Source organism: Pelophylax lessonae (genome assembly GCF_965119305.1).
Source record: "Pelophylax lessonae genome assembly, chromosome: 12".
Classification (NCBI taxonomy): Eukaryota; Metazoa; Chordata; class Amphibia; order Anura; family Ranidae; genus Pelophylax; species Pelophylax lessonae.
Window position 1 is genome coordinate 22,420,857 of NC_138779.1, and position 23,939 is coordinate 22,444,795.

At 39.6% G+C, this 23,939-nt stretch overlaps 1 protein-coding gene and 1 long non-coding RNA gene across 2 annotated transcripts in view; one reads left to right on the forward strand and one right to left on the reverse strand.

Moving 5' to 3' along the window:
• The window catches only part of LOC309567852, a 463,599-nt gene that overhangs the window by 306,297 nt on the left and 133,363 nt on the right, over positions 1–23,939 (reverse strand). The window lies entirely within an intron of this gene.
• LOC309568117 (olfactory receptor-like protein OLF3) lies at positions 21,974–22,927 on the forward strand (the record flags this gene model as incomplete). Its single annotated transcript, XM_082273719.1, has 1 exon — positions 21,974–22,927. One exon carries the CDS (start codon positions 21,974–21,976, stop codon positions 22,925–22,927), a length of 954 nt encoding a protein of 317 aa, XP_082129845.1.

A 23,939-nucleotide genomic window follows, 5' to 3' on the forward strand; every position in this document is an offset into this window, starting at 1 on the left:
GCCGGAAAGCCGACAGCTCTAAAAAATGGTACCGATGCCTCTAGCTAGAGGCATCACCCCGGTGCAACTACTTAAAGTCAGCCTACGTAGGTCTACGTGGCTGGTCATTAAGTGGTTAAATAATGATATACAAAGATAGATTAAAAAAAAACTGTGGTAATTAAGGTATAACTAAAGGCCAAACTTTTTTCTGGACAGAATGGAGATGGATTAGAACACCTATCAGGTTTTTATTGCTGTCTGTGCCCCCATTAGGGAGATATACCCTCTCTATTTGTCCTGTTTACCATTATCATTAAAAGTGTCCCCAGAACACTAATAGAGGAGAAATCTTCCAATAGGGACTCTAGTTCTGGTGACCTGGAGGGCCCAAAGGTATTCCCTGTATTTGCAGGGATTTCCTCTTCTTCCCTGTTTTGGCTTTGGGACTGTAAATGAAGGTAAATCTTCCCAATGGGACACAGATGGCAAAAAACATCTGACAGGTGTTACAACCCTCCTTTAAGCTATCCGAAATTAAAAAAACATAAAAAAAAAACAAACTTTACCTATAGTTCTACTTTAAATATCGGCATAAGGTAAAGCTCTATCTGTCTAAAAACTGTTATATATATATATGTGTGTAGTGTATATAGATATATATCTATATATAGAGAGAGAGATAGATAAATCTATATATCTATATATATATATATATATATATATATATATATAAATATATATATATATATATATATATAGTGTATATAGATATATATTTATGTAAATATATATTTATCTAAATGTGTATATACATATATAAAATCTAATTCAATAGGAGTATATACAGGCTGGCACTCAACTGGTTAATGTAATTCCCAATTATATATTAGATAGAAGCAGTGATATTACTGCAGAGATCAGAATATAACGCTATTTTCCGCTATTTGCAGTTTAGAACATTTGAGAAATGGTTAGCAGCCCTGCCAAAATATCACTGCCCTTCCCCCACGGCGGAATGACCCTTCACTTCCTTAGCGCAGGCTTTCCTACATAGACTATGGCTACTATAGGACGATGCCCAGCTTTGGATATCATGTACCGGCTTGCAGGGGATTTAAACTGAAAGGTCGGTTGGGATCTAAAAATAGTTCTAATCACATACTTCCTGCCCCGCCCCCTTTCTCCAAACAATTAATTCATGTAATATAATGCAGCAATTGATGTCATGTAATGATGTCATTTGTGAAAATATGTCATTAATGTAATGTAATGAATGATTGTGATGATGCAATGATGTTATTAATTATTGCACCTAATCTAATGTCATTAATTATTGTAATGTAGTGATGTAATTAGTGTCATGTAATTAAATATAAATTGTCATATTGTAATAAATAATATTTTACACAGACTTTTCTACATAGACTATGGCTGTTTTCTAAGGAGAACATACTATAGGATTATTCCCAGCCTTGGTTTTCATGTAGCGGATTTCAGGTGATTTAAACTGAACGGTCAGTTGGGCTCTAAAAATAATTCAAATCACAAATCTACTTTCCCCACCCCCTTTCTCCATGGAAACGCCCACAAACACACACATATATTCTACAATGTGTGCAGAGCAGAGCAGAACATGACTTACCTCTTCACACTCTCAGCAATAACTGACCGTTTCTTTTTCCCGCCTCTCTTTTATAGAGGAGCCTGGTCATGTGACCAAGGTTCCAAACCAGCATTTTTTTTTTTTTTAATTTTGACAGTTGAAACAAAAAACAAAGCTGGCAGTTGGGCTGGGCTGAGTCCATGGAAAATTTTAAATTGCAGTCACATGACCAGCAATAAGGAGATTTAACCATTTCACTGCCAGGGCAATTTTTTGAAAATTTTGTTTTGTTTAAATGTTTAAAAAACGTTTTTAGGCCTAAAGATGGCATAACCCCCCCCCCCCCCCCACAATGATGATATATTTTCAACAACAACACTCTCAACAACAGCTGACCGTTTCTTCCTCCCGCCTCCCTTTTATAGAGGAACCTGGTCATGTGACCAATGACCATATATGGGCATAGCCTTCTATGGGCAAAGGAACAAACAAGTATCCAAGCCATGACACCTATGCAGTGCAATGGGGATATCAATGTAATGATAGAAATATTGGAATTGATGTCATTCATTTAAACCAAAAACCCATGCTGGGAAGAGGGGAGGTCAAAGGGCACCATGTCTTAAATATATAGAATTTCTGTTTAGTATAGAAGCCGGATTTTCATGGTGCCAAAGGGGAAATCAATGTCAGACATCAATATAAAAATATTCAGCTGATTTATGGTTAAATTTCAGTTAGTATTTCAAAACAGCGCAGCCAGGTAAAAGCATTTCCCTGTATATACATAATATAATTGTATATAATATACATTAATATCTATCTATCTGTCCCAATATATTTCTATGTATCTACTATATTTAAAAATAAATAAACTCCATTAATAATAATAATAACCACTTTAGCCCCAATCCCATTTTTGACACATTTTGTTCACAAGTTAAAATCAGTATTTTTTGCTAGAAAACTACTTAGAACCCCCAAACATTATATATATTTTTTTAGCAAAGACTCTGGAGAATAAAATGGCGGTCATTGCAATATTTTTTGTCACGCGGTATTTGCGCAGCGGTCTATCAAATGACATTTTTTTTGGAAAAATTACGAAAAATTACATTTCACTGCATTTAAAAAAAACTAAACAGTAAAGTTGGCGCATTTTTTTTGTATATTGTGAAAGATGATGTCATGCAGAGTAAATATATACCCAACACGTTATGGTTTAAAATTGCACACACCTGCCAAATGGCGACAAAAAATCTCTTTAGGCGACGCATTAAAAAATTTTAACGGTTACCAGTTTAGAGTTAGAGTGTAGCTCGTTTTTTTAAAATTATTGCTTTCTCTCTGGCGATCGCGGTGATACCTCACATGTGTGGATTGAACAGCGATTTAATTTGCAGCGGTTCTTCCGTATACGTTTTCTTTCGTGCGTGAGCTCACGGCGACGGGGGCAGTTAATAATTTTTTATTCTTTTTTTCCTATCTATTTTTTCTTTTTTTTATTTTAGCACAGGTTTTTGAAAAAAAAAATCTGATAACTTTTATTGCTGTCACAAGCAATGTAAACATCCCTTGTGTCATCAATAGGCAGTGACAGATACTCTTTATGGAGGGATCGGGGGTCTAAAAGATCCCAAACACCTCCACTGCACTTCCATGTATTCAAAACACTGAAAGCGGCATTTTTGAATACATTCACTTTTCAAATCCGGCGCCTTTAGCAGCAGAGTAACTCGGATGTGACGTCATGGACGCCGCCTCCGGGTTACGTCATCGGAAACCCGATCGAAGCCACATCCGGCTTTGATCAGGACTCCATCCAGCCGGCGGATGCGTCAGCTGGTTGCTCGGGTCTCCTGGTGGGACGGGAGACCCAGGCAGAGCTGCAGAAGGGGGTGGTCCCCTCCCTCTCGCTGGGGTAACGATCGAGCGGCTCGCGAGCCACATCGGTCATTACCGCCGGAAAGCCGACCTCCGACTCTAAACAATGGTACCGGGATGATACCTCTAGCTAGAGGCATCACCCCGGTACAACCACTTAACCAGTTGCCGACCGCCGCACGACTATATACTGCGGTGGTCAGACCCGGCCAGGCAGAGTGACGTATCGATACGTCACTCGCCTGTCACTGACTTGCGAGCCTATTGCGCGCCCGCCGAGGCACGCGCCCGCCGCGGCTCGTTCACAGACAAGTCAGTGCGTGTGTCCGGCGGACTCGATGTCCGCCGGTCACACTACGATTGCTCCGGGGGAAGGGAGAAAGGCGGAGCGGCTTATGTAAACAAGCCGCCCGTCATTCTCCCTGGTGTAAAAATGAAGATCTGACAGTTCTACTATGTAGAACCGTTGATCTTTGCTTTTACACCAATAGCCATGTCCGTGCACAGTTAGAAACACGCCCCTAGGACACACTTAACCCCTCCCTGTCCAATAAAGTTAACCCCTTCCCTGCCAGTGTCATTTTTGCAATAACAGTGCATATATATAGCACTGATTACTGCAGTAATGTCACTGGTACCCCCAAAAGTGTCAAAAATGTCAGTCAAGGGTCCGATCTGTCCGCCGCAATGTCGCAGTACCGCAAAAAAATCGCAGATCGCCGCCATTACTCAAAAAAAAACACCAAAAATGACAAAAATCTTTCCCTTTGTTAGTAAACGCGATAACTTTTGCGCAAACCAATCAAAATACGATTTTTGCGATTTTTTTTACCAAACATATGTAGCGTAAAATAATTTGGCCGAAAATGTTAAATAATTTTGATTTTTACATTTTTTTGGGGGGGAATTTCATATAAAAAAAAGTGAAAAATATTATTATTTTTGCAAAAATTATGCTCTTTTTTTGTTTATAGCGCATGATCAAAAAATCGCACAGGTTATCAAATACCACCAAAAGAAAGCTCTGTTTGTGGGAAAAAATGGACGTGAAATTCGTTTAGGTACAGCGTCGCACGACCGCGCAATTGTCCGTCAAAATCACGCAGTAAAAAATCGCAAAAAACCCCCTGGTCATTTAACAGCCAAATCCTCCGGGGCTTAAGTGGTTAAAGTCAGGCGACGTAGGTCTACATGGCTGGTCGTTTGGTTAAATAATGATATACAAACCAGCATTTCTTTTCAAATTCTGACAGTTGAAACAAAAAACAAAGCTGACAGTTGGGCTGAGCTGAGTCCAGGGAAAATTTTAAATTGCAGTCACATGACCAGAAATAAGGAGACTTAACCATTTCACTGCCAGAGCAATTTTTGCAAATTTTGTTTTGTGGTTTACATGTTTAAAAATAATTTTAGGCCTTAAGATGACATACAACCCCCCAAAACATGATATATTTTCTGAAAGCTAAGACCCTAGAGAATAAAGAATCTAAAAAGATATTTACAAAAATATGAGGGGTGTACTCTCTTTTGTGAGATACTATATATATATATATATATATATATATATATATTTAGATGGATAGATAAATAGATAGATGGATACGTAGTTGCCAACATTTGAAAAAAATTTCCAGGGACACTTTGCAGCATAGCTATCAATTACTTACCACACCCACTTCCCTGAAGCTCCGCCCACTCCACATAATTAATTTCCGCCTACCTATCATCAGATAATAGGGTCTACTCAATAAAGAGAGAATTACAGGAAATCAAAAAGAGAATTTTAAACTTAAGGCTAAAGTAGCAGGGTTGGAATAATTCTCCCATTCAGCTGCACTACTTCTGCCTAAAGTTTAAAATTCTCATCACAATTCCCTGCAATTCTAAAGTGTGAAATGTGCTCAGGTGTGACCATACAAAAAATGTAAATATAAATAAAGTGCAAAGTGTAAATAAGTACATTGCCGGGACAATGTAAATTACCCGGGACAGGCTCCGATTTGCTGGGACTGTCCCGGCAAAAACGGGACAGTTGGCAAGTATGAAGATAGATAGATAGATAGATAGATAGATAGATAGATAGATAGATAGATAGATAGATAGATAGATAGATAGATAGATAGATAGATACATAGATACATAGATACATAGATACAAAGATAGATATGTAAATAAAATAAAACCCTAGTGGTAATTAAAGTATAACTAAAGGCCAAACAGTTTTTTCTGGACAGAATGGAGATGGATTAGAACACCTATCGGGTTTTTATTGCTGTCTGTGCCCCCATTAGGGAGATTTACCCTCTCTATTTGTCCTGTTTACCATTATCATGAAAAGTGTCCCCAGAACAGTAATAGAGGAGAAATCTTCCAATGGGGACTCTAGTTCTGGTGACCTGGAGGGCCCAAAGGAATTCCCTGTAATTCCAGGGATTTCCTCTTGTTCCCTGTTTTGGGACTGTAAATGAAGGTAAATCTTCCCAATGGGACACAGATGGCAAAAAAAAGTCTGAAAGGTGTAACAACCCTCCTTTAGGCTATCCAAAATTAAAAAAACATTAAAAAAAAAACTTTGCCTATAGTTCTACTTTAAATAACGGCATAAGGTAAAGTTCTATCTGTCTAAAAATTGTTTTATATATATATATATATATATATATATATATATATATATATATACATATATATATATATATGTAGTGTATATAGATATATATCTATATAGATATATATTTATGTAAATATATATTTATGTGTATATATATATATATATATATATATACATATTATATAATTCAATAGGAGTATATACAGGCTGGCACTCAACTGGTTAATGTAATTCCCAATGATATATTAGATAGAAGCAGTGATATTACTGCAGAGATCAGAATATAACGCTATTTTACGCTATTTGCAGTTTAGAACATTTTGGAAATGGTTAGCAGCCCTGCCAAAATATTACTGCCCTTCCCCCACGGCGGAATGACCCTTCACTTCCTTAGCGCAGGCTTTCCTACACAGACTATGGCTACTATAGGACGATGCCCAGCTTTGGATATCATGTACCGGCTTGCAGGGGATTTAAACTGAAAGGTCGGTTGGGATCTAAAAATAGTTCTAATCACATACTTCCTGCCCCGCCCCCTTTCTCCAAACAATTAATTAATGTAATATAATGCAGCAATTGATGTCATGTAATGATGTAATTTGTGAAAATATGTCATTAATGTAATGTAATGAATGATTGTGATGATGCAATGATGTTATTAATTAATGCACCTAATCTAATGTCATTAATTATTGTAATGTAGTGATGTAATTAGTGTAATGTAATTAAATATAAATTGTCATATTGTAATAAATAATATTTTACACAGACTTTTCTACATAGACTATGACTGTTTTCTAAGGAGAACATACTATAGGATTATTCCCAGCCTTGGTTTTCATGTAGCGGCTTTCAGGGAATTTAAACTGAACGGTCAGTTGGGCTCTAAAAATAATTCAAATCACAAATGTACTTTCCCCGCCCCCTTTCTCCATAGAAACGCCCACAAACACACACATATATTCTACAATGTGTGCAGAGCAGAGCAAAACATGACTTACCTCTTCACACTCTCAGCAATAACTGACCGTTTCTTTTTCCCGCCTCTCTTTTATAGAGGAAGCTGGTCATGTGACCAATCAACCTGGTCATGTGACCAATGACCATATATGGACATAGCCTTCTATGGTCAAAGGAACAAACAATTATCCAAGCCATGACACCTATGCAGTGCAATGGGGATATCAATGTAATGATAGAAATATTGGAATTGATGTAATTCATTTAAACCATAACCCATGCTGGGAAGAGGGGAGGTCAAAGGGCACCATGTCTTAAATATATAGAATTTCTGTTTAGTATAGAAGCCGGATTTTCATGGTGCCAAAGGGGAAATCAATGTCAGACATCAATATAAAAATATTCAGCTGATTTAAATTTAAATTTCAGTTAGAATTTAAAAACAGCGCAGCCAGGTAAAAGCATTTCCCTGTATATACATAATATAATTGTATATTATATACATTAATATCTATTTATCTGTCCCAATATATTTCTATGTATCTACTATATTTAAAAATAAATAAATTTCATTAATAATAATAACCACTTTAGCCCCAAGCTCATTTTTGACACATTTTGTTCACAAGATAAAATCAGTATTTTTTTGCTAGAAAACTACTTAGAACCCCTAAACATTATATATATTTTTTTAGCAAAGACTCTGGAGAATAAAATGTCGGTCATTGCAAAATTTTTTGTCAAGCGGTATTTGCGCAGCGGTCTTTAAAACGCCATTTTTTTGGAAAATATTTGAAAAATCACATTTCACTGCATTTAAAAAATTCTAAACAGTAAAGTTAGCGCATTTTTTTGTATATTGTGAAAGATGATGTCACGCCGAGTAAATAGATACCCAACATGTTACGGTTTAAAATTGCGCCCCCCCGTGGGATGGCGACAAACTACGGTAAATAGAGATCTCAATCTGCGACGCTTTAAATTTATTTAACGGTTACCAGTTTAGAGTTAGAGTGTAGCTCGTTTTTTTTTAATTATTGCTTTCTCTCTGGCAATCACGGCAATACCTCACATGTGTGGTTTGAACAGCGATTTCATTTGCAGCGCAACTTCCGTTTACGTTTTCTTTCGTGCGCAAGCTCACGGCGATGGGGGTAGCTACAAATTTTTATTTTTTTTTTCCTATCTATTTTTTTATTTATTTTTATTTTAGCATAGGTTTTAAAAAAAAAAAACAAATCTGATCACTTTTATTGCTGTCACAAGCAATGTAAACATCCCTTGTGACATCAATAGGCAGTGACAGGTACTCATTATGGAGGGATCGGGGTCTAAAAGACCCCAAACCCCTCCACTGCACTTCCATGTATTCAAAACACTGAAAGCGGCATTTTTGAATACATTCACTTTTCAAATCCGGTGCCTTTAGCAGCCGAGTAACCCGAGTTACGTCATTGGAGACCCGATCGAAGCCACATCCGGCTTTGATCAGGACTCCATCCACTTTTGTGAGATACTATATATATATATATATTTAGATGGATAGATAAATAGATAGATAGATACATAGTTGCCAACATTTGAAAAAAATTTCCAGGGACACTTTGCAGCATAGCTATCAATTACTTACCACACCCACTTCCCTGAAGCTCCGCCCACTCCACATAATTAATTTCCGCCTACCTATCATCAGATTATAGGGTCTACTCAATAAAGAAAGAATTACAGGAAATTGAAAAGGGAATTTTAAATTTAAGGCCCAAGTAGCAGAGTTGGAAAAATGTTCCCATTCAGCTGCACTACTTCTGCCTAAAGTTTAAAATTCTCATCACAATTCCCTGCAATTCTAAAGTGACAAATGTGCTCAGGTGTGACCATACAAAAACTGTAAATATAAATAACGTGCAAAGTGTAAATAAGTACATTGCCGGGACAATGTAAATTACCCGGGACAGGCTCCGATTTGCTGGGACTGTCCCGGCAAAAACAGGACAGTTGGCAAGTATGAAGATAGATAGATAGATAGATAGATAGATAGATAGATAGATAGATAGATAGATAGATAGATAGATAGATAGATAGATAGATAGATAGATAGATAGATAGATAGATAGATAGATAGATATGTAAATAAAATAAAACCCCAGTGGTAATTAAAGTCTAAATAAAGGCCAAACAGTTTTTTCTGGACAGAATGGAGATGGATTAGAACACCTATCAGGTTTTTATTGCTGTCTGTGCCCCCATTAGGGAGATTTACCCTCTCTATTTGTCCTGTTTACCATTATCATGAAAAGTGTCCCCAGAACAGTAATAGAGGAGAAATCTTCCAATGAGGACTCTAGTTCTGGTGACCTGGAGGGCCCCAAAGGAATTCCCTGTATTTCCAGGGATTTCCTCTTCTTCCCTGTTTTGGCTTTGGGGCTGTAAATGAAGGGAAATCTTCCCAATGGGACACAGATGGCAAAAAAAAAGTCTGAAAGGTGTAACAACCCTCCTTTAGGCTATCCAAAATTAAAAAAACATTAAAAAAAAACTTTGCCTATAGTTCTACTTTAAATAACGGCATAAGGTAAAGCTCTATCTGTCTAAAAATTGTTATATATATATATATATATAGAGAGAGAGAGAGATAGAGATAGATATATACCTATATAGATATAAATTTATGTAAATGTGTATATACATATATATATAAAATCTAATTCATTAGGAGTATATACAGGGTGGCACTCAACTGGTTAATGTAATTCCCAATGATATATTAGATGGAAGCAGTGATATTACTGCAGAGATCAGAATATAACGCTATTTTACGCTATTTGCAGTTTAGAACATTTGGGAAATATTTAGCAGCACTGCCAAAATATTACTGCCCTTCCCCCACGGCGGAATGACCCTTCACTTCCTTAGCGCAGGCTTTCCTACATAGACTATGGCTACTATAGGACGATGCCCAGCTTTGGATATCATGTACCGGCTTGCAGGTGATTTAAACTGAAAGGTCGGTTGGGATCTAAAAATAGTTCTAATCACATACTTCCTGCCCCGCCCCCTTTCTCCAAACAATTAATTAATGTAATATAATGCAGCAATTGATGTAATGTAATGATGTCATTTGTGAAAATATGTCATTAATGTAATGTAATGAATGATTGTGATGATGCAATGATGTTATTAATTATTGCACCTAATCTAATGTAATTAATTATTGTAATGTAGTGATGTAATTAGTGTAATGTAATTAAATATAAATTGCCATAATGTAATAAATAATATTTTACACAGGCTTTTCTACATAGACTATGGCTGTTTTCTAAGGAGAACATACTATAGGATTATTCCCAGCCTTGGTTTTCATGTAGCGGCTTTCAGGGGATTTAAACTGAACGGTCAGTTGGGCTCTAAAAATAATTCAAATCACAAATCTACTTTCCCCACCCCCTTTCTCCATGGAAACGCCCACAAACACACACATATATTCTACAATGTGTGCAGAGCAGAGCAGAACATGACTTACCTCTTCACACTCTCAGCAATAACTGACCGTTTCTTTTTCCCGCCTCTCTTTTATAGAGGAGCCTGGTCATGTGACCAAGGTTCCAAACCAGCATTTTTTTTTTTTTAATTTTGACAGTTGAAACAAAAGACAAAACTGACAGTTGGGCTGGGCTGAGTCCATGGAAAATTTTAAATTGCAGTCACATGACCAGCAATAAGGAGATTTAACCATTTCACTGCCAGGGCAATTTTTTGAAAATTTAGTTTTGTTGTTTAAATGTTTAAAAAACGTTTTTAGGCCTAAAGATGGCCCCCCCAATGATGATATATTTTCAACAACAGCTGACCGTTTCTTCCTCCCGCCTCCCTTTTATAGAGGAACCTGGTCATGTGACCAATGACCATATATGGGCATAGCCTTCTATGGGCAAAGGAACAAACAAGTATCCAAGCCATGACACCTATGCAGTGCAATGGGGATATCAATGTAATGATAGAAATATTGGAATTGATGTAATTCATTTAAACCAAAACCCATGCTGGGAAGAGGGGAGGTCAAAGGGCACCATGTCTTAAATATATAGAATTTCTGTTTAGTATAGAAGCCGGATTTTCATGGTGCCAAAGGGAAATCAATGTCAGACATCAATATAAAAATATTCAGCTGATTTAAAAGTAACTTTAGTTATGATTTAAAAATAGTGCAGCCAGGTAAAAGCATTTCCCTGTATATACATAATAGAATTGTATATTATATACATTGATATCTATCTATCTGTCCCAATATATTTCTATGTATTTACTTTATATAAAAATAAATAAACTCCATTAACAATAATATATAATATACAAACCAGCATTTTTTTTTTATTCTGACAGTTGAAACAAAAAAACAAACTGACAATTAGGCTGACCATACACTATACAGCAAATCCTTCAAACTCATTTTCGAAAAAGAAATACTCAGCCATGTATAAAAATAATAGTGTGTGACTGTGGGGGGGGGGGGGCATTAGAGTGTAAGCTCTTCTGGTACAGAGACTGATGTGACGGGCTCAGTGTTCTCTGTACAGCACTATGGATAATGTCAGAGCTATATAAATGTTTAATAATATTAGTGTGTGACTCTGGGGGACATTGAAGTGTAAGCTCCTCTAGTGACTGATTTGACTGGCTCAGTGTTCTCTGTACAGCACTGCGGTATATGTCAGAGCTATATAAATGTATATTAATAGTGTGTGACTATGGAGGGAGATTAGAGTGTAAGCTCCTTTGGTGACTGGCTCAGTGTTCTCTGTACAGCACTGCGGTATATGTCAGAGCTATATAAATGTATATTAATAGTGTGTGACTATGGAGGGAGATTAGAGTGTAAGCTCCTTTGGTGACTGGCTCAGTGTTCTCTGTACAGCACTGCGGTATATGTCAGAGCTATATAAATGTATATTAATAGTGTGTGACTATGGAGGGAGATTAGAGTGTAAGCTCCTTCAGTGACTGGCTCAGTGTTCTCTGTACAGCACTGCGGTATATGGCAGAGCTATACAAATGTATAATAATAATAGTGTGTGACTATGGAGGGACATTAGAGTGTAAGCTCCTCTTGTACAGAGACTGATGTGACTGACTTAGTGTTCTCTGTACAGCACTGCGGTATATGTCAGAGCTATATAAATGTATAATAACCACTTCTGGACCGGAAGATTTTCCCCCTTAATGACCAGGCCATATTTTGTGATTCATCACTGCGTTACTTTAACGGGTAATTGCGCGGTTGTGCGACACTGTACCCAATTAAAATTGACGTCCTTCTTTTCCCACCATCAGAGCTTTCTTTTGGTGGTATTTGATCACCTGTGCGATTTTTGTTTTTTTCGCTATAAACAAAAAAAGAGCGACAATTTTGAAAAAAAAAAAAAACAATATTTTTCACATTCTGCTTTATGACATTCTCAAAATAAAAAAAATTAAAAATCTAATTTTTTTTAACATATTAGGCCAATTTGTTTTCTGCTACATATTTTTGATAAAAAAATTAGTAATAAGAGTATTTTGATTGGTTTGCGCAAAAGTTATTGCGTCTACTAACTACAGGAAGGATTTATGTCATTTTTATTGTTTTTTTTTATACTAGAAATGGCGGCGATCTGCGATTTTTAGCGGGACTACGACATTGCGGCGGACAGATCGGATCCCTAACTGACATTTTTACACTTTTGAGGGTACCAGTGACATTACTACAGTAATCAGTGCTAAAAATATGCAGTTACTGTAATAATGCCATTGGCAGGGAAGGGGTTAACCCTGTTGGTGATCAAGGGGTTAAATGGGACCCTAGGGGAGTGATTCTAACAGAAGGGGGGTTGGGCTTGTGAGATTATCACAGAGACATACGATCCTATATAGCAGGATTACATAGTCTCTGTGATCATTGCAGGGAGAAGGACGGACGGCTGTGTTTTCATCTCAGCCGACCGTCCTTCTCTCTCAGCTGGGAGAGATCGCGGGTGTCAGGCGGCAATCGGAGCGTTTCTTCCGTTTGCGAATAATCGCACCAACTGTTGTCATCCTCTCACCAAGCTGCTTGGCGATAAGCTTGTAGCCAATTTCCAGCCTTGTGTAGGTCTCCAATCTTGTCCCTGACATCCCTGGACAGCTCTTTGGTCTTGGCCATGGTGGAGAGATTGGAATCAGATTGATTCCTTCTGTGGACAGGTGTCTTTTATACAGGTAACAAGCTGAGATTAGGAGCACTCCCTTTAAGAGAGTGCTCCTAATCTCAGCTCATTACCTGTATAGAAGACACCTCAGAGCCAGAAATCTTGCTGATCGATAGTAGATCAAATATTTCTTTCACTCATTAAAATGCAAATCAGTTTATAACTTTTTTGAAATGCGTTTTCTGGATATTTTTGTTGTTATTTTGTCTCTCACTGTTAAAATAAACCGACCAATAAAATTCTAGACTGATCATTTCATAGCCAGTGGGCAAAAGAGACAAGTCCATCTGGCTCAACCAATAAAAAACAAAAAACAGTGAAGAAAACCCAACCATACAATCCCATATACACAATCCTATACCCGCAGTTGATCCAGAGGAAGGCGAAAAACCCCAGCAAAGGATGATCCAATTTGCTACAGCAGGGGGAAAAAAATCCTTCCTGAGGCAATCTGATTTTCCCTGAATCAACTTTACCTATAAATATTAGTACCCAGTTACTGTATATTATGTACTGTACACCTAGGAAAGAATCCAGGCCTTTTTTAAAGCAATCTAGTGAGCTGGCCAGAACCACCTCTGGAGGGAGTCTATTCCACATTTTCGCAGCTCTGAAGAAACCTTTCCGTATTTGGAGACGAAATCTGTTTAGCTCTAGACGTAAAGAGTGCCTCCTTCTCCTCTTTGATGACCTTAAAGTGAAAAACTCAACACCAAGTTCACTATATGGACCCCTTATGTATTTATACATGGTGATCATATCCCCCTTATGTATTTATACATGGAGATCATATCCCCCCTTATGTATTTATACATGGAGATCATATCCCCCCTTTTGTATTTATACATGGTGATCATATCCCCCCTTTTGTATTTATACATGGTGATCATATCCCCCTTATGTATTTATACATGGAGATCATATCCCCCCTTATGTATTTATACATGGAGATCATATCCCCCTTATGTATTTATACATGGAGATCATATCCCCCCTTATGTATTTATACATGGAGATCATATCCCCCCTTATTCTCCTCTTCTCAAGAGATAATATATTCAGTTCCTCTAATCTTTCCTCATAGCTGAGGTCCTCCATGCCTCTTATCAGTTTGGTTACCCTTCTCTGCACTTTCTCCAGTTCCCCGATATCCTTTCTGAGAACTGGTGCCCAAAACTGAACAATCTACTATTTAGCAGTAGAGTGCCTTCTTTGTTGCCTTACCCCCCCCCCCCCCCCCCGTCTCCCTCTCCCTCCTCTCCTCCTTCCCTATCCTTTCATCCCCTATGTATGTTTTATCTCTGTTATTTCTTCTTATGTCCAATGTATGGGTACCAAGTCACCAGTTCTGAGGAGCAATGTTTTTTTGGGGGCAGTATATTGTTGAAAGGTTTCATCTGCTATAGTACAATGTGGAATAGACTCCCTCCAGAGGTGGTTCTGGCCAGCTCACTAGATTGCTTTACAAAAAGTCCTGGATTTATTCCTAGGTTTACATAATATAACTGGGTACTAATATTTATAGGTAAAATGTATCCAGGGAATATCCGATTGCCTCTCGGGGGATCAGGAAGGAATTTTTTCCCCTGCTGTAGCAAATTGGATGATGCTTTGCTGGGGTTTTTTTCCTTCCACCGGATCAACTGCAGGTTTAGGATTGTGTATAGGAGTTGTATGGTTGTGTTTTCTTTATTGTTTTTTGTTTTTTATTGGTTGTGCCAGATGGAATTTTTCAACCTGACTAACTATGTAACTAGTTATGTTGGTTTCCCTGCCCTACCACCCTCTACGAAGGAGGGTTCACAAAACTCTATTGTGTACTGTTGGCTATGTGTATCATGACCGCTGCCTATTTGGACCCATTCTGTTCATCTACTGTACCTTGTTTTATTGTCTTTTCTAAGATTTTCATATACAAAATGTTTGAAAATTTAAATAAAGATTACTGAAAAAAAAAAAAAAGTTTTGAGGTGATTCGGATTATTGTTAGGGAGTTCATTCAGCAGATAAGGGGTTGGAGGACTGAGATTAACAGGTAAAGTTTTGGGGCGGTGGGGGGGGGGGCAGCTTTACAGGTAAAGCTTTAAAGCGGTTGTAAACCCTATTTAAAAAAAAAAAAAAAAAAAAACCTGCAAGACAAAGGCATAATGAGCTAGTATGCATCGCATACTAGCCCATTATGTTTAACTTACCTTAAAACGAAGCCCCGACACAGGCCCCCGGACATCGATGCGGGCGTTGCCATGATCCCTTGTCGTCTCTTCCGGGTTCGGCGGCTCCGGCGCGCTGATTGGCCGAAAGAGACGGCTCCAGCGCGCTGATTGGCCGGAGCCGCGATGACGTCACTCCCGCGCATGCGCGCGGGAGTGATTTTTCCGGCAAGCTCCCGGCAAGTTAATTGAAGGTCCCCCCAGACCTTCAGAGCGCATGCGCCGCTCGCGCGAGCGGCTGCATGCACTGTAAATATCTCCTAAACCGTGCCGGTTTAGGAGATATTATTTGTACCTACAGGTAAGCCTTATTATAGGCTTACCTGTAGGTAAAAGTGTCAAAAAGCGGGATACAACCGCTTTAAGGAGGGGGGGGTAGCAATTTCTGTTAGTAGCAGGTGAGGATTGAAGATTGGAGGTGGGCATAGTCACTGGTTCACCAATTCAGTGTTTCATATGGATTCAGATATATCCAAATAAGGAAAAATTTCTCCGAATATTTATTTGGAAAAAAACGAACCGCCCATGTCTTTTATATAGTACCAACAGGTTGCTCAGTACTTTACAATATAAAGGGAGAAGATACAGATATAATACAGTTCAAGACAAAGGGCATTGCTCCCAAGAGCTTATTGTTTATTCATTAATGTTATTTAGTTTGTGTTCTTCTATTATTAGTCCTGTTATATTATTAGTGGTATCGAGAGAGAAATTCCCAGTTGGTTCTTCTTTCAGGATAAATTCTCTAACCGTTCAGCAGTTCATATTAGGTAGTTGCAGGCTATGTGTGTGACATTGGCTTCCTAGATGCAGATTTTTATAGGATAATAATAATAATTACAATCATGGCTTTTTTTCTCAGAGAATAGGTGCAGGAACTCCCCCTTTCCGAGTCACCCCTTTTCTCTGCCCCCACCCACCTCCGAGCACCATTCCTTGGGTCCAATCCCCCTACCCACCTCTCAGTACTGCCCTTTTAGAGAATACAGAACTACATATCATTTCGCTTTGCTAAGTCATTTGTATAGAATTTGGTAATGATAACAATTAAAGCAGTAAAATAGATCCCCTGCAGCCAGTAACAATAGGGCCCCCTGCCAGGAACAATAGATCCCCCTAACAACAACGGACAACCCGCAACAATATTTTCCCCCCCCTAGCATCAATAGACTCTCTGTTAGCCAGCAACAATAGACCCCTCTCTCAAAAGTAGATCTCTCCCAGCAACAACTGAGCCGCAATATAAGACCTACCCCCAGCAACTGTAGGTCCCCCACCAGCAAAAATAGACCTCCTCAGCAACAATAGACCCCCCTGCAAAAAAAAAAGATCACCTCCACCTAGAATGGAACCCCCCAATCAATAGACCCTGCAGCATACCCAAGCACCCCTTGCGACTACAAGCAGTCAGTGCTGGAGGTGGCGGAACTGCGTTCCTCCGCGTTCCCGCTGAAAAAAAGCCTTGATACAATACAATTAATAACTATAAAATAAGAATTAGTTATTGTAGTCCAAACACCCTTAATTTGAGCTATTTTCTGTAGTTTTTATCTGTTTGTAATGCTTCTAGAACTTCATTTTTTTGGGGCAGTTCATTCACAACCATTTTATCATTTAAGGTATGTTGCTTTATTTTTTTTTTATTGTTTTTTTTACATAACATTTATGGCAACATTGTCTTGCGTTTGTACTTTCTTATACTGAACCCAGACCCAACAATTGGCAAGAGAAATTTTCCTCCAGACAAAAACAGATCAGGCATTTGGTCACTCTTTAACAATTTGATATAATCCTACGGGGACGGGGGTCTGTTGGTTCCACCGTTCCAGTAATATTTTTTCAGATTTCAGATTGTATCTGCTTTTAGGCCTACCTGTGTTCGTACATAGGTAAATATTTTTTTCTGCACCTTGGCTACTCACTATATACATTTCTAGGACCTCGGCTACACTAAAGTTAGCCATAGATGGAGTCATTTATTTTCCTGCAACCAAGGGGGAATCCCTCATGTAATTTTTTTTCCTGCAACTAAGGGGGAATCCCTCGCGTAATTTTTTTTCCTGCAACCAAGGGGGAATCCCTTTGTAATGTTCCGGTACCTTTGGTACCCTAAATTACTCTTTTCACAAGTGTATGCGCCCCACCATTCTCTTTTGGAAGGTGCGCATACACCTTTAAGACTGAAGCTGTCATCACTCAGCGCCGGACTAGATGGCTATTTAAATCGCCGGTTCTCACTCACATGTGTTCGTTCAAACACCCTTACCTGGATGCTAACTTGGCTTGAAGCTTTCGTGCTTGCAAGCATACCTCGCTGACGGAACCTCGCTGCGCTGATCCCTGCATCCCGCTTCCGGATCATCCGCTCCTCCTGAACCAACCTTCGGCTGTATTGCTATTAGTGCTAAGTACCCCGCAGGGGAACCCTCTATAAACTTATACTAAGCTTACACTATCTAGCTCTGCATAGTAAAGACTATTTATCACATCTGCATATCTAGATTGCTAGCTCTTAAGACTACTGCTACTTATTCCTGCACTGGGTTGATCTCTCTTGTATGTCCACCTGCTACTCTGTCATCTGCTACCATACATGATTGCTAAACCTACCTGGCCATCTGCTACTGTCTTACCTTCAAGTGTCTGTCACCTACCACCTCCACTCAACCTGTCTCTTAAATCTTCATCACTGTGTTACTACATACATAAAGTCACTCTAGGAACCAGCTTGTTGAGTGTGTGTATTTACTAGCTGAATTAAGACCTTCCACACATGATGAGTCATTGAGGTTGGGAATGGTATCTCAGCATCTCTCTTACATGACTACTGAAGTGGAATATTTCTGCAGCTGAAAATCCACACCATACATGAAACGCAGGAGCGTTACACCCTTGCGTAATTTTTTTTCCTGCAACCAAGGGGGAATCCCTCACGTAATTTTTTTTCCTGCAACCAAGGGGGAATCCCTCGCGTAATTTTTTTTCCTGCAACCAAGGGGGAATCCCTTACGTAATTTTTTGCAACCAAGGGGGAATCCCTCGCGTAATTTTTTTTCCTGCAACCAAGGGGGAAACCCTCGCGTGGAGCTATTGTGTTTTCCCGGCAGGAGATAGTAGCCACTAGTAATAACTGCATGCAAAATCCGATAGGCTGGTTGTATCCAATTTGATCAATCACTCAACTTGTGTACATTCAGCCTGACCATACATGGTTTAAACCAGGGGTCTTCAAACTCTTGCCCTCCAGTTGTTTAGGAACTACAATTCCTATCATGCCTAGTCATGTGTGTCAATGTCAGAGTTTTACAATGCCTCATGGGATGTGTAGTTCTGCATATAGCTGGAGGGCCGTAGTTTAAGGATCCCTGGCTTAAACCCTGCATGGTTCGAAACCCTGCTGAAACGGCGGAGATTCAAACCATCTATGGCCGGTTTAAAACATACTTGTGTCATAGACAACACGTTGATTTTCAATGGGTTCTAAATGCTTAAATATTGAACAAGTTTTGTTGCTCATATTGTTTTGTTGCCGTTTTTTATATATTTTATATTTTTAAGTAGCAGCATTAGGGATTGGTAGTTGGGTTGTTCTGAAGAGCTTGTGGTTGTTCACTTTTCTACTAGGGCAGGCCTTGTGAGCACTTTTTTTACAAAAAAGTTAATTGCTTCTCGCAAACTGCAAACTGGGCTTTATATGGGTTTCCTTCAAAAATGTCTTTCTTCTTGCCACTCTTCCATAAAGGCCAGATTTGTGGAGTGCTTCTCTGATTATTCTTCTCTTTACCGAGCCTGCCGGTGTAGGTGGACGGCCATGTTTTGGTAGGTTTGCAGTTGTGCCATACTCTTTCCATTTTGGGATGATGGATTGATCACAGTGCTCTGTGAGATGTTCAGAGCTTGGGATATTTTTTATAACCTAACCCTGCTTTAAACTTCTCCATAACTTTATCCCTGACCTGTCTGGTGTGTTCCTTGGCCTTTATGATGCTGTTCACTCAGGTTCTCTAACAAACCTCTGAGGGCTTCACAGAACAAGCGTATTTAAATTGAAATTAAATTGCACATAGGTGAACTTTTCTTTACTAATTAGGTGACTTCTGAAGGCAATTGGTTTCACTAGATTTTAGTTATTTTAGGTATCAAAGTAAAGGTGACTGAATACAAATGCACGCCACACTTTTCACATATTTATTTTTAAAAAAATGTTGAAAACCATTTATCATTTTCTGTTGTAAGAATTTCAGGCTGAATACCGGTGATTTGTAGGAAAAACAAGTAAGTTTGCTTTATTTCATGTGCACATGGAGGAATACTCAATGTAAACAAGTAGATGCTAAAGGTTCAGTCTGCCTGCATGGAATCCTACTGACAACACAGGGCTCGAGCTTTTTATAGTAATGAATATGCATAAGGCATAGGCGTGTTCTGGGCGCCAACCTAGGTGTGACCATCCAATTATTCCAGTCAGAGTCCATTTCTTCTTATGGTGAGTTAATGTTGGCAACATCATGTGATTGTTACAAAAAGGAACTGGCTGGCAATTTCGTTGGTCCAAACCAGTTCTGACCACAAATGTCTACTCTTTGATCACACAGGAAGGTTGGTGGTTGGTTTTTCATCAAGCTGCAACTGTCCTCTTTTGAAATCAGCAGACCGTTAGCAAATGTTTTCCTCGGATAAGCACATTTCATTAGTAACAAGTAAGCTTAAGGCCCCGTTCACATACAAGTGACGCTACTTCGCACCACGACCTCCGAAGTCGGGGGGGGGGAAGAGCCGCGACCTCGGAGCGGCCGCCACGGACTTCATAACATTGAAGTCTATGGCGGTCGCCTCCTGGTCGCCCCAAAGAAGCTCCGGACCCTTTTTCTAAGTCGGAGCGACTTGTGTCGCTCCTATTAGAACGGGTCCGCAGCTTCCCTATGGGAGGCGACCTACGGCGACCTGTGAGGCGACCAGGTCGCCTCACAGGTCGCCTTAGTGTGAACGGGGACTTAAGCATAACTCTAGATATATTTTAGGTTCACACAAAACATGGTTTATTCAATTTACCTGACATTTCCCTCCACTTCACAATTATGGGCCACTTTTGTGGTGGTCTATCACATAAAATCCCAAAAAATTAATTTACATTTTTGGTTGTAACATGAAAAAATGTGGAACATTTCAAGGTGTATGAATACTTTTTTAAGGCACTGTATACTACTTTTGTGTGTCAATAGGATAAGAGCACCTCCTAAATGTACATACTGTAGGTCACACAGAGATGGGGAATACATAGGAATAGTAGAGGAGTAAATTATGAACTTTTAACCACTTGCCGACCGCCGCACGACTATTTACAGCGGCAGTCAGCCCCGTACAGGCAAAGTGACATAGTACTACGCCGCTCGCCTACAAGTCTCTAGGGGGCGAGCGCGCGCTGCCGGAGGCGCGCTCCCGCCCCCACTTGTTCCCTAACAAGTCCGCGCGAGTGACCGGCGGTTCTGATGTCCGGCGGTCACCCGCGATCTCCCGCTGCAGAGGGAGAAAGGCAGGCGGCTGATGTAAACAAAGCTGCCTGTCATTCTCCCTGATCTAACTGCAGAGATCATACGATCCTGCTATGTAGGATCGTATGTCTCTGTGGTTACATCACTAGCCACGCCCCTTTACAGTTAGAAGCATGCCCCTAGGGACACATTTAACCCCTTGATCACTAATAAAGTTAACCCCTTCCCTGCCAGTGTCATTTTTACAGTAAAAGTGCATATGTATAGCACTGATTACTGTAGTAATGTCACTGGTACCCCCAAAAGTGTCAAAAATGTCAGTTAGGGGTCCAATCTGTCCGCCGCAATGTTATAGTCCCGCAAAAAAAATCGCAGATCGCCGCCATTACTCGTTAAAAAAAAAAAAACAATAAAAATGACAAAAATCTTTAGTTAGTAAACGCAATAACTTCTGCGCAAACCAATCAAAATACGCTTATTGCGATTTTTTTTGTTACCAAACATATGTAGCAGAAAACAAATTGGCCTAAAATGTTAAAAAATTTAGATTTTTACATTTTTTGGGGGGGGGGGGAATTTCATATAAAAAATTTTGAAAAATATTGTTATTTTTTTCAAAATTGTCGCTATTTTTTTGTTTATAGTGCAAAAAGTATAAATCGCAGAGGTGATCAAATACCACCAAAAGAAAGCTCTGTTTGTGGGAAAAAAAGGACGTCAATTTCATTTGGGTACAGCGTCGCACGACCGCGCAACTGTCCGTTAAATTCACGCAGTGCCGAATCGCGAAAATAGGGCCTGGTCTTTCAGCAGGAAAATCCTCCGGGGCTTAAGTGGTTAACTGGTGAGGGCTTTGTCATGTTGGCAAATGGGGACATTTTAGCCAACAATTTGGCCTGGCTCCAATGTGCCTACTATTATAAAATATAATATTATATCAGATAACACAACATTATCTACCCCAGAGTTTTAAACCAAATGCGTCCTTTCATCAGTGATTTTTTTTGTTTTAGATGCCCTTTTCTTCAGTGCAAGGGTACGAGAACCAGACAATGGTGAAGAATATTTTATTGTTGAATCTTTTCAATGATTGGTTTTTCATCACCGCCTTTTTATTATCCCTCATTTATTGCACCATCCTGATTGGCAATTTCTGCATTTTAATCATCATTAGGATTGAAGCGCATCTGCATACACCAATGTATTTTTTTCTTAGTAATCTCTCTGTATTGGATATTTTGTACTCGTCCACTACTCTCCCATTCATAATATTCAATTGTGCTACGGGTAACAATAAGATTTCCTTTGTCAAATGTATTGCACAGTTGTATATGTTTGTCTCTCTAGGTGGAGCGGAGGGTATTCTTTTGGCTGTAATGGCGTATGACCGTTTTGTTGCCATATGCAACCCGTTACGTTATCCGGTGATCATGAGAATGAAACTTTGTGCCGGTCTTGCAGCTGCATCATGGCTGAGTGGGTTCCTCAATTCCATACTTCATACCGTCATGACTTCCAAACTTACATTCTGTCAGTTGGAAGAGAGTATAAACCATTTTTATTGTGATGTTCCACCATTGGTACAAGTAGCCTGTAACTCTACCAAGACCAGCAAAATATTATTATATGTTGTCAGCGTGTTCCTTGACTTCACCCCATTTCTTTATATTGTTATAACCTACTTCCACATCATCTCCACCATCATGAAGACCAAGTCTTCTGAAGGACGATCGAAAACCTTTTCTACCTGCTCCTCCCATCTCATCGTAGTCACAGTGTTCTACGGCACAGCCAACCTTAACTATGTTGGACCAACGGGTTACTCCATTGAGCTGGAAAATTTAGCATCTTTCTTGTACAGCATTCTGACACCAGTCGTGAACCCAATAATTTACTGCCTGAGGAACAAAGAAGTCAAAGGGGCTTTGAGAAAATATTTACAAAGATTTATTTTCATGACTTACTGATAACTGTGTGTTTTTATATGTATTACTCTGTATGTTAGGTTTTGGCTTGAAATAGAAATATGGCCAAAGCTTTTTCTTCTTCTCTTCTCTTCTCTTGTGGATCACAGGAGTACATTCACTTTTGCTCTCCAGGAACCCAGAATCAGCCAACAATGGGCTAAATTCCACTGTCGGCTGACATCACAGAGCCGCTCTAGACTCTGGAAGAATCCTGACAATAATGACTGGCAGCTGGCTCAACCTAGCAGTGCGCTGCTGAGAGCCTGAGCCAGCCACTTCCATCCCCTCTACAGCCTGGCAGCTCCACAGCGCTAGAGGGGCAGTCACCTCTCTCTGTTCAGAGTGGACGAAGAACTGAGCGAGCAGCGGTCATGTGATCGCTCATTTCTTGGGCTGAGAGCGAGTGGAGGATAGCTGCAGCATTACAGCGATGCTGCAGGCCTAGAAGTGAGTATTAATTAGGGATCGACCGACTATCGGCAACACCGATATATCGAGGGCCGTTATGCACTTTCCGCGATATATCGGAATCGGCCCCTGGGGTTACAGATATTGCCGATATTTCGGGAAAGTGCTGCACCGGAGTGATGCCTGCAGCTAGAGGCTGGAGTACCAGCATCCATAGCCGATGGTCGGCTGTCTTGTAATGACAACCGATGCGGCTGAGAAGCCACTCGGCTGTCATTACAAGGAGCGGGAGGGGAAGTCCCCCCCTCCTGCAGCTCGCCTGGGTTTCCCGTCCCACTGGGAGACCCGGGCATCCTACCTGCACGGCCACCGAAGAGAAGACTCGATCAAAGCCGCAAAAACTGTAATACAAATACTCGGCACTAAAAATGTAATACTTGGCGCCAAATTCAAAAAAAATGACAGCATTCAAAACAGCCAAACTTGGCGTTTTGAATGCTTTTAAGTGCACAGGAGGGGTTTGGGGTCTTTTAGATCCCCAGATCCCTCCACAACAGTACCTGTGAAAAAAAATAAAAAAATTTTTTTAAATGTCCGAAAATAT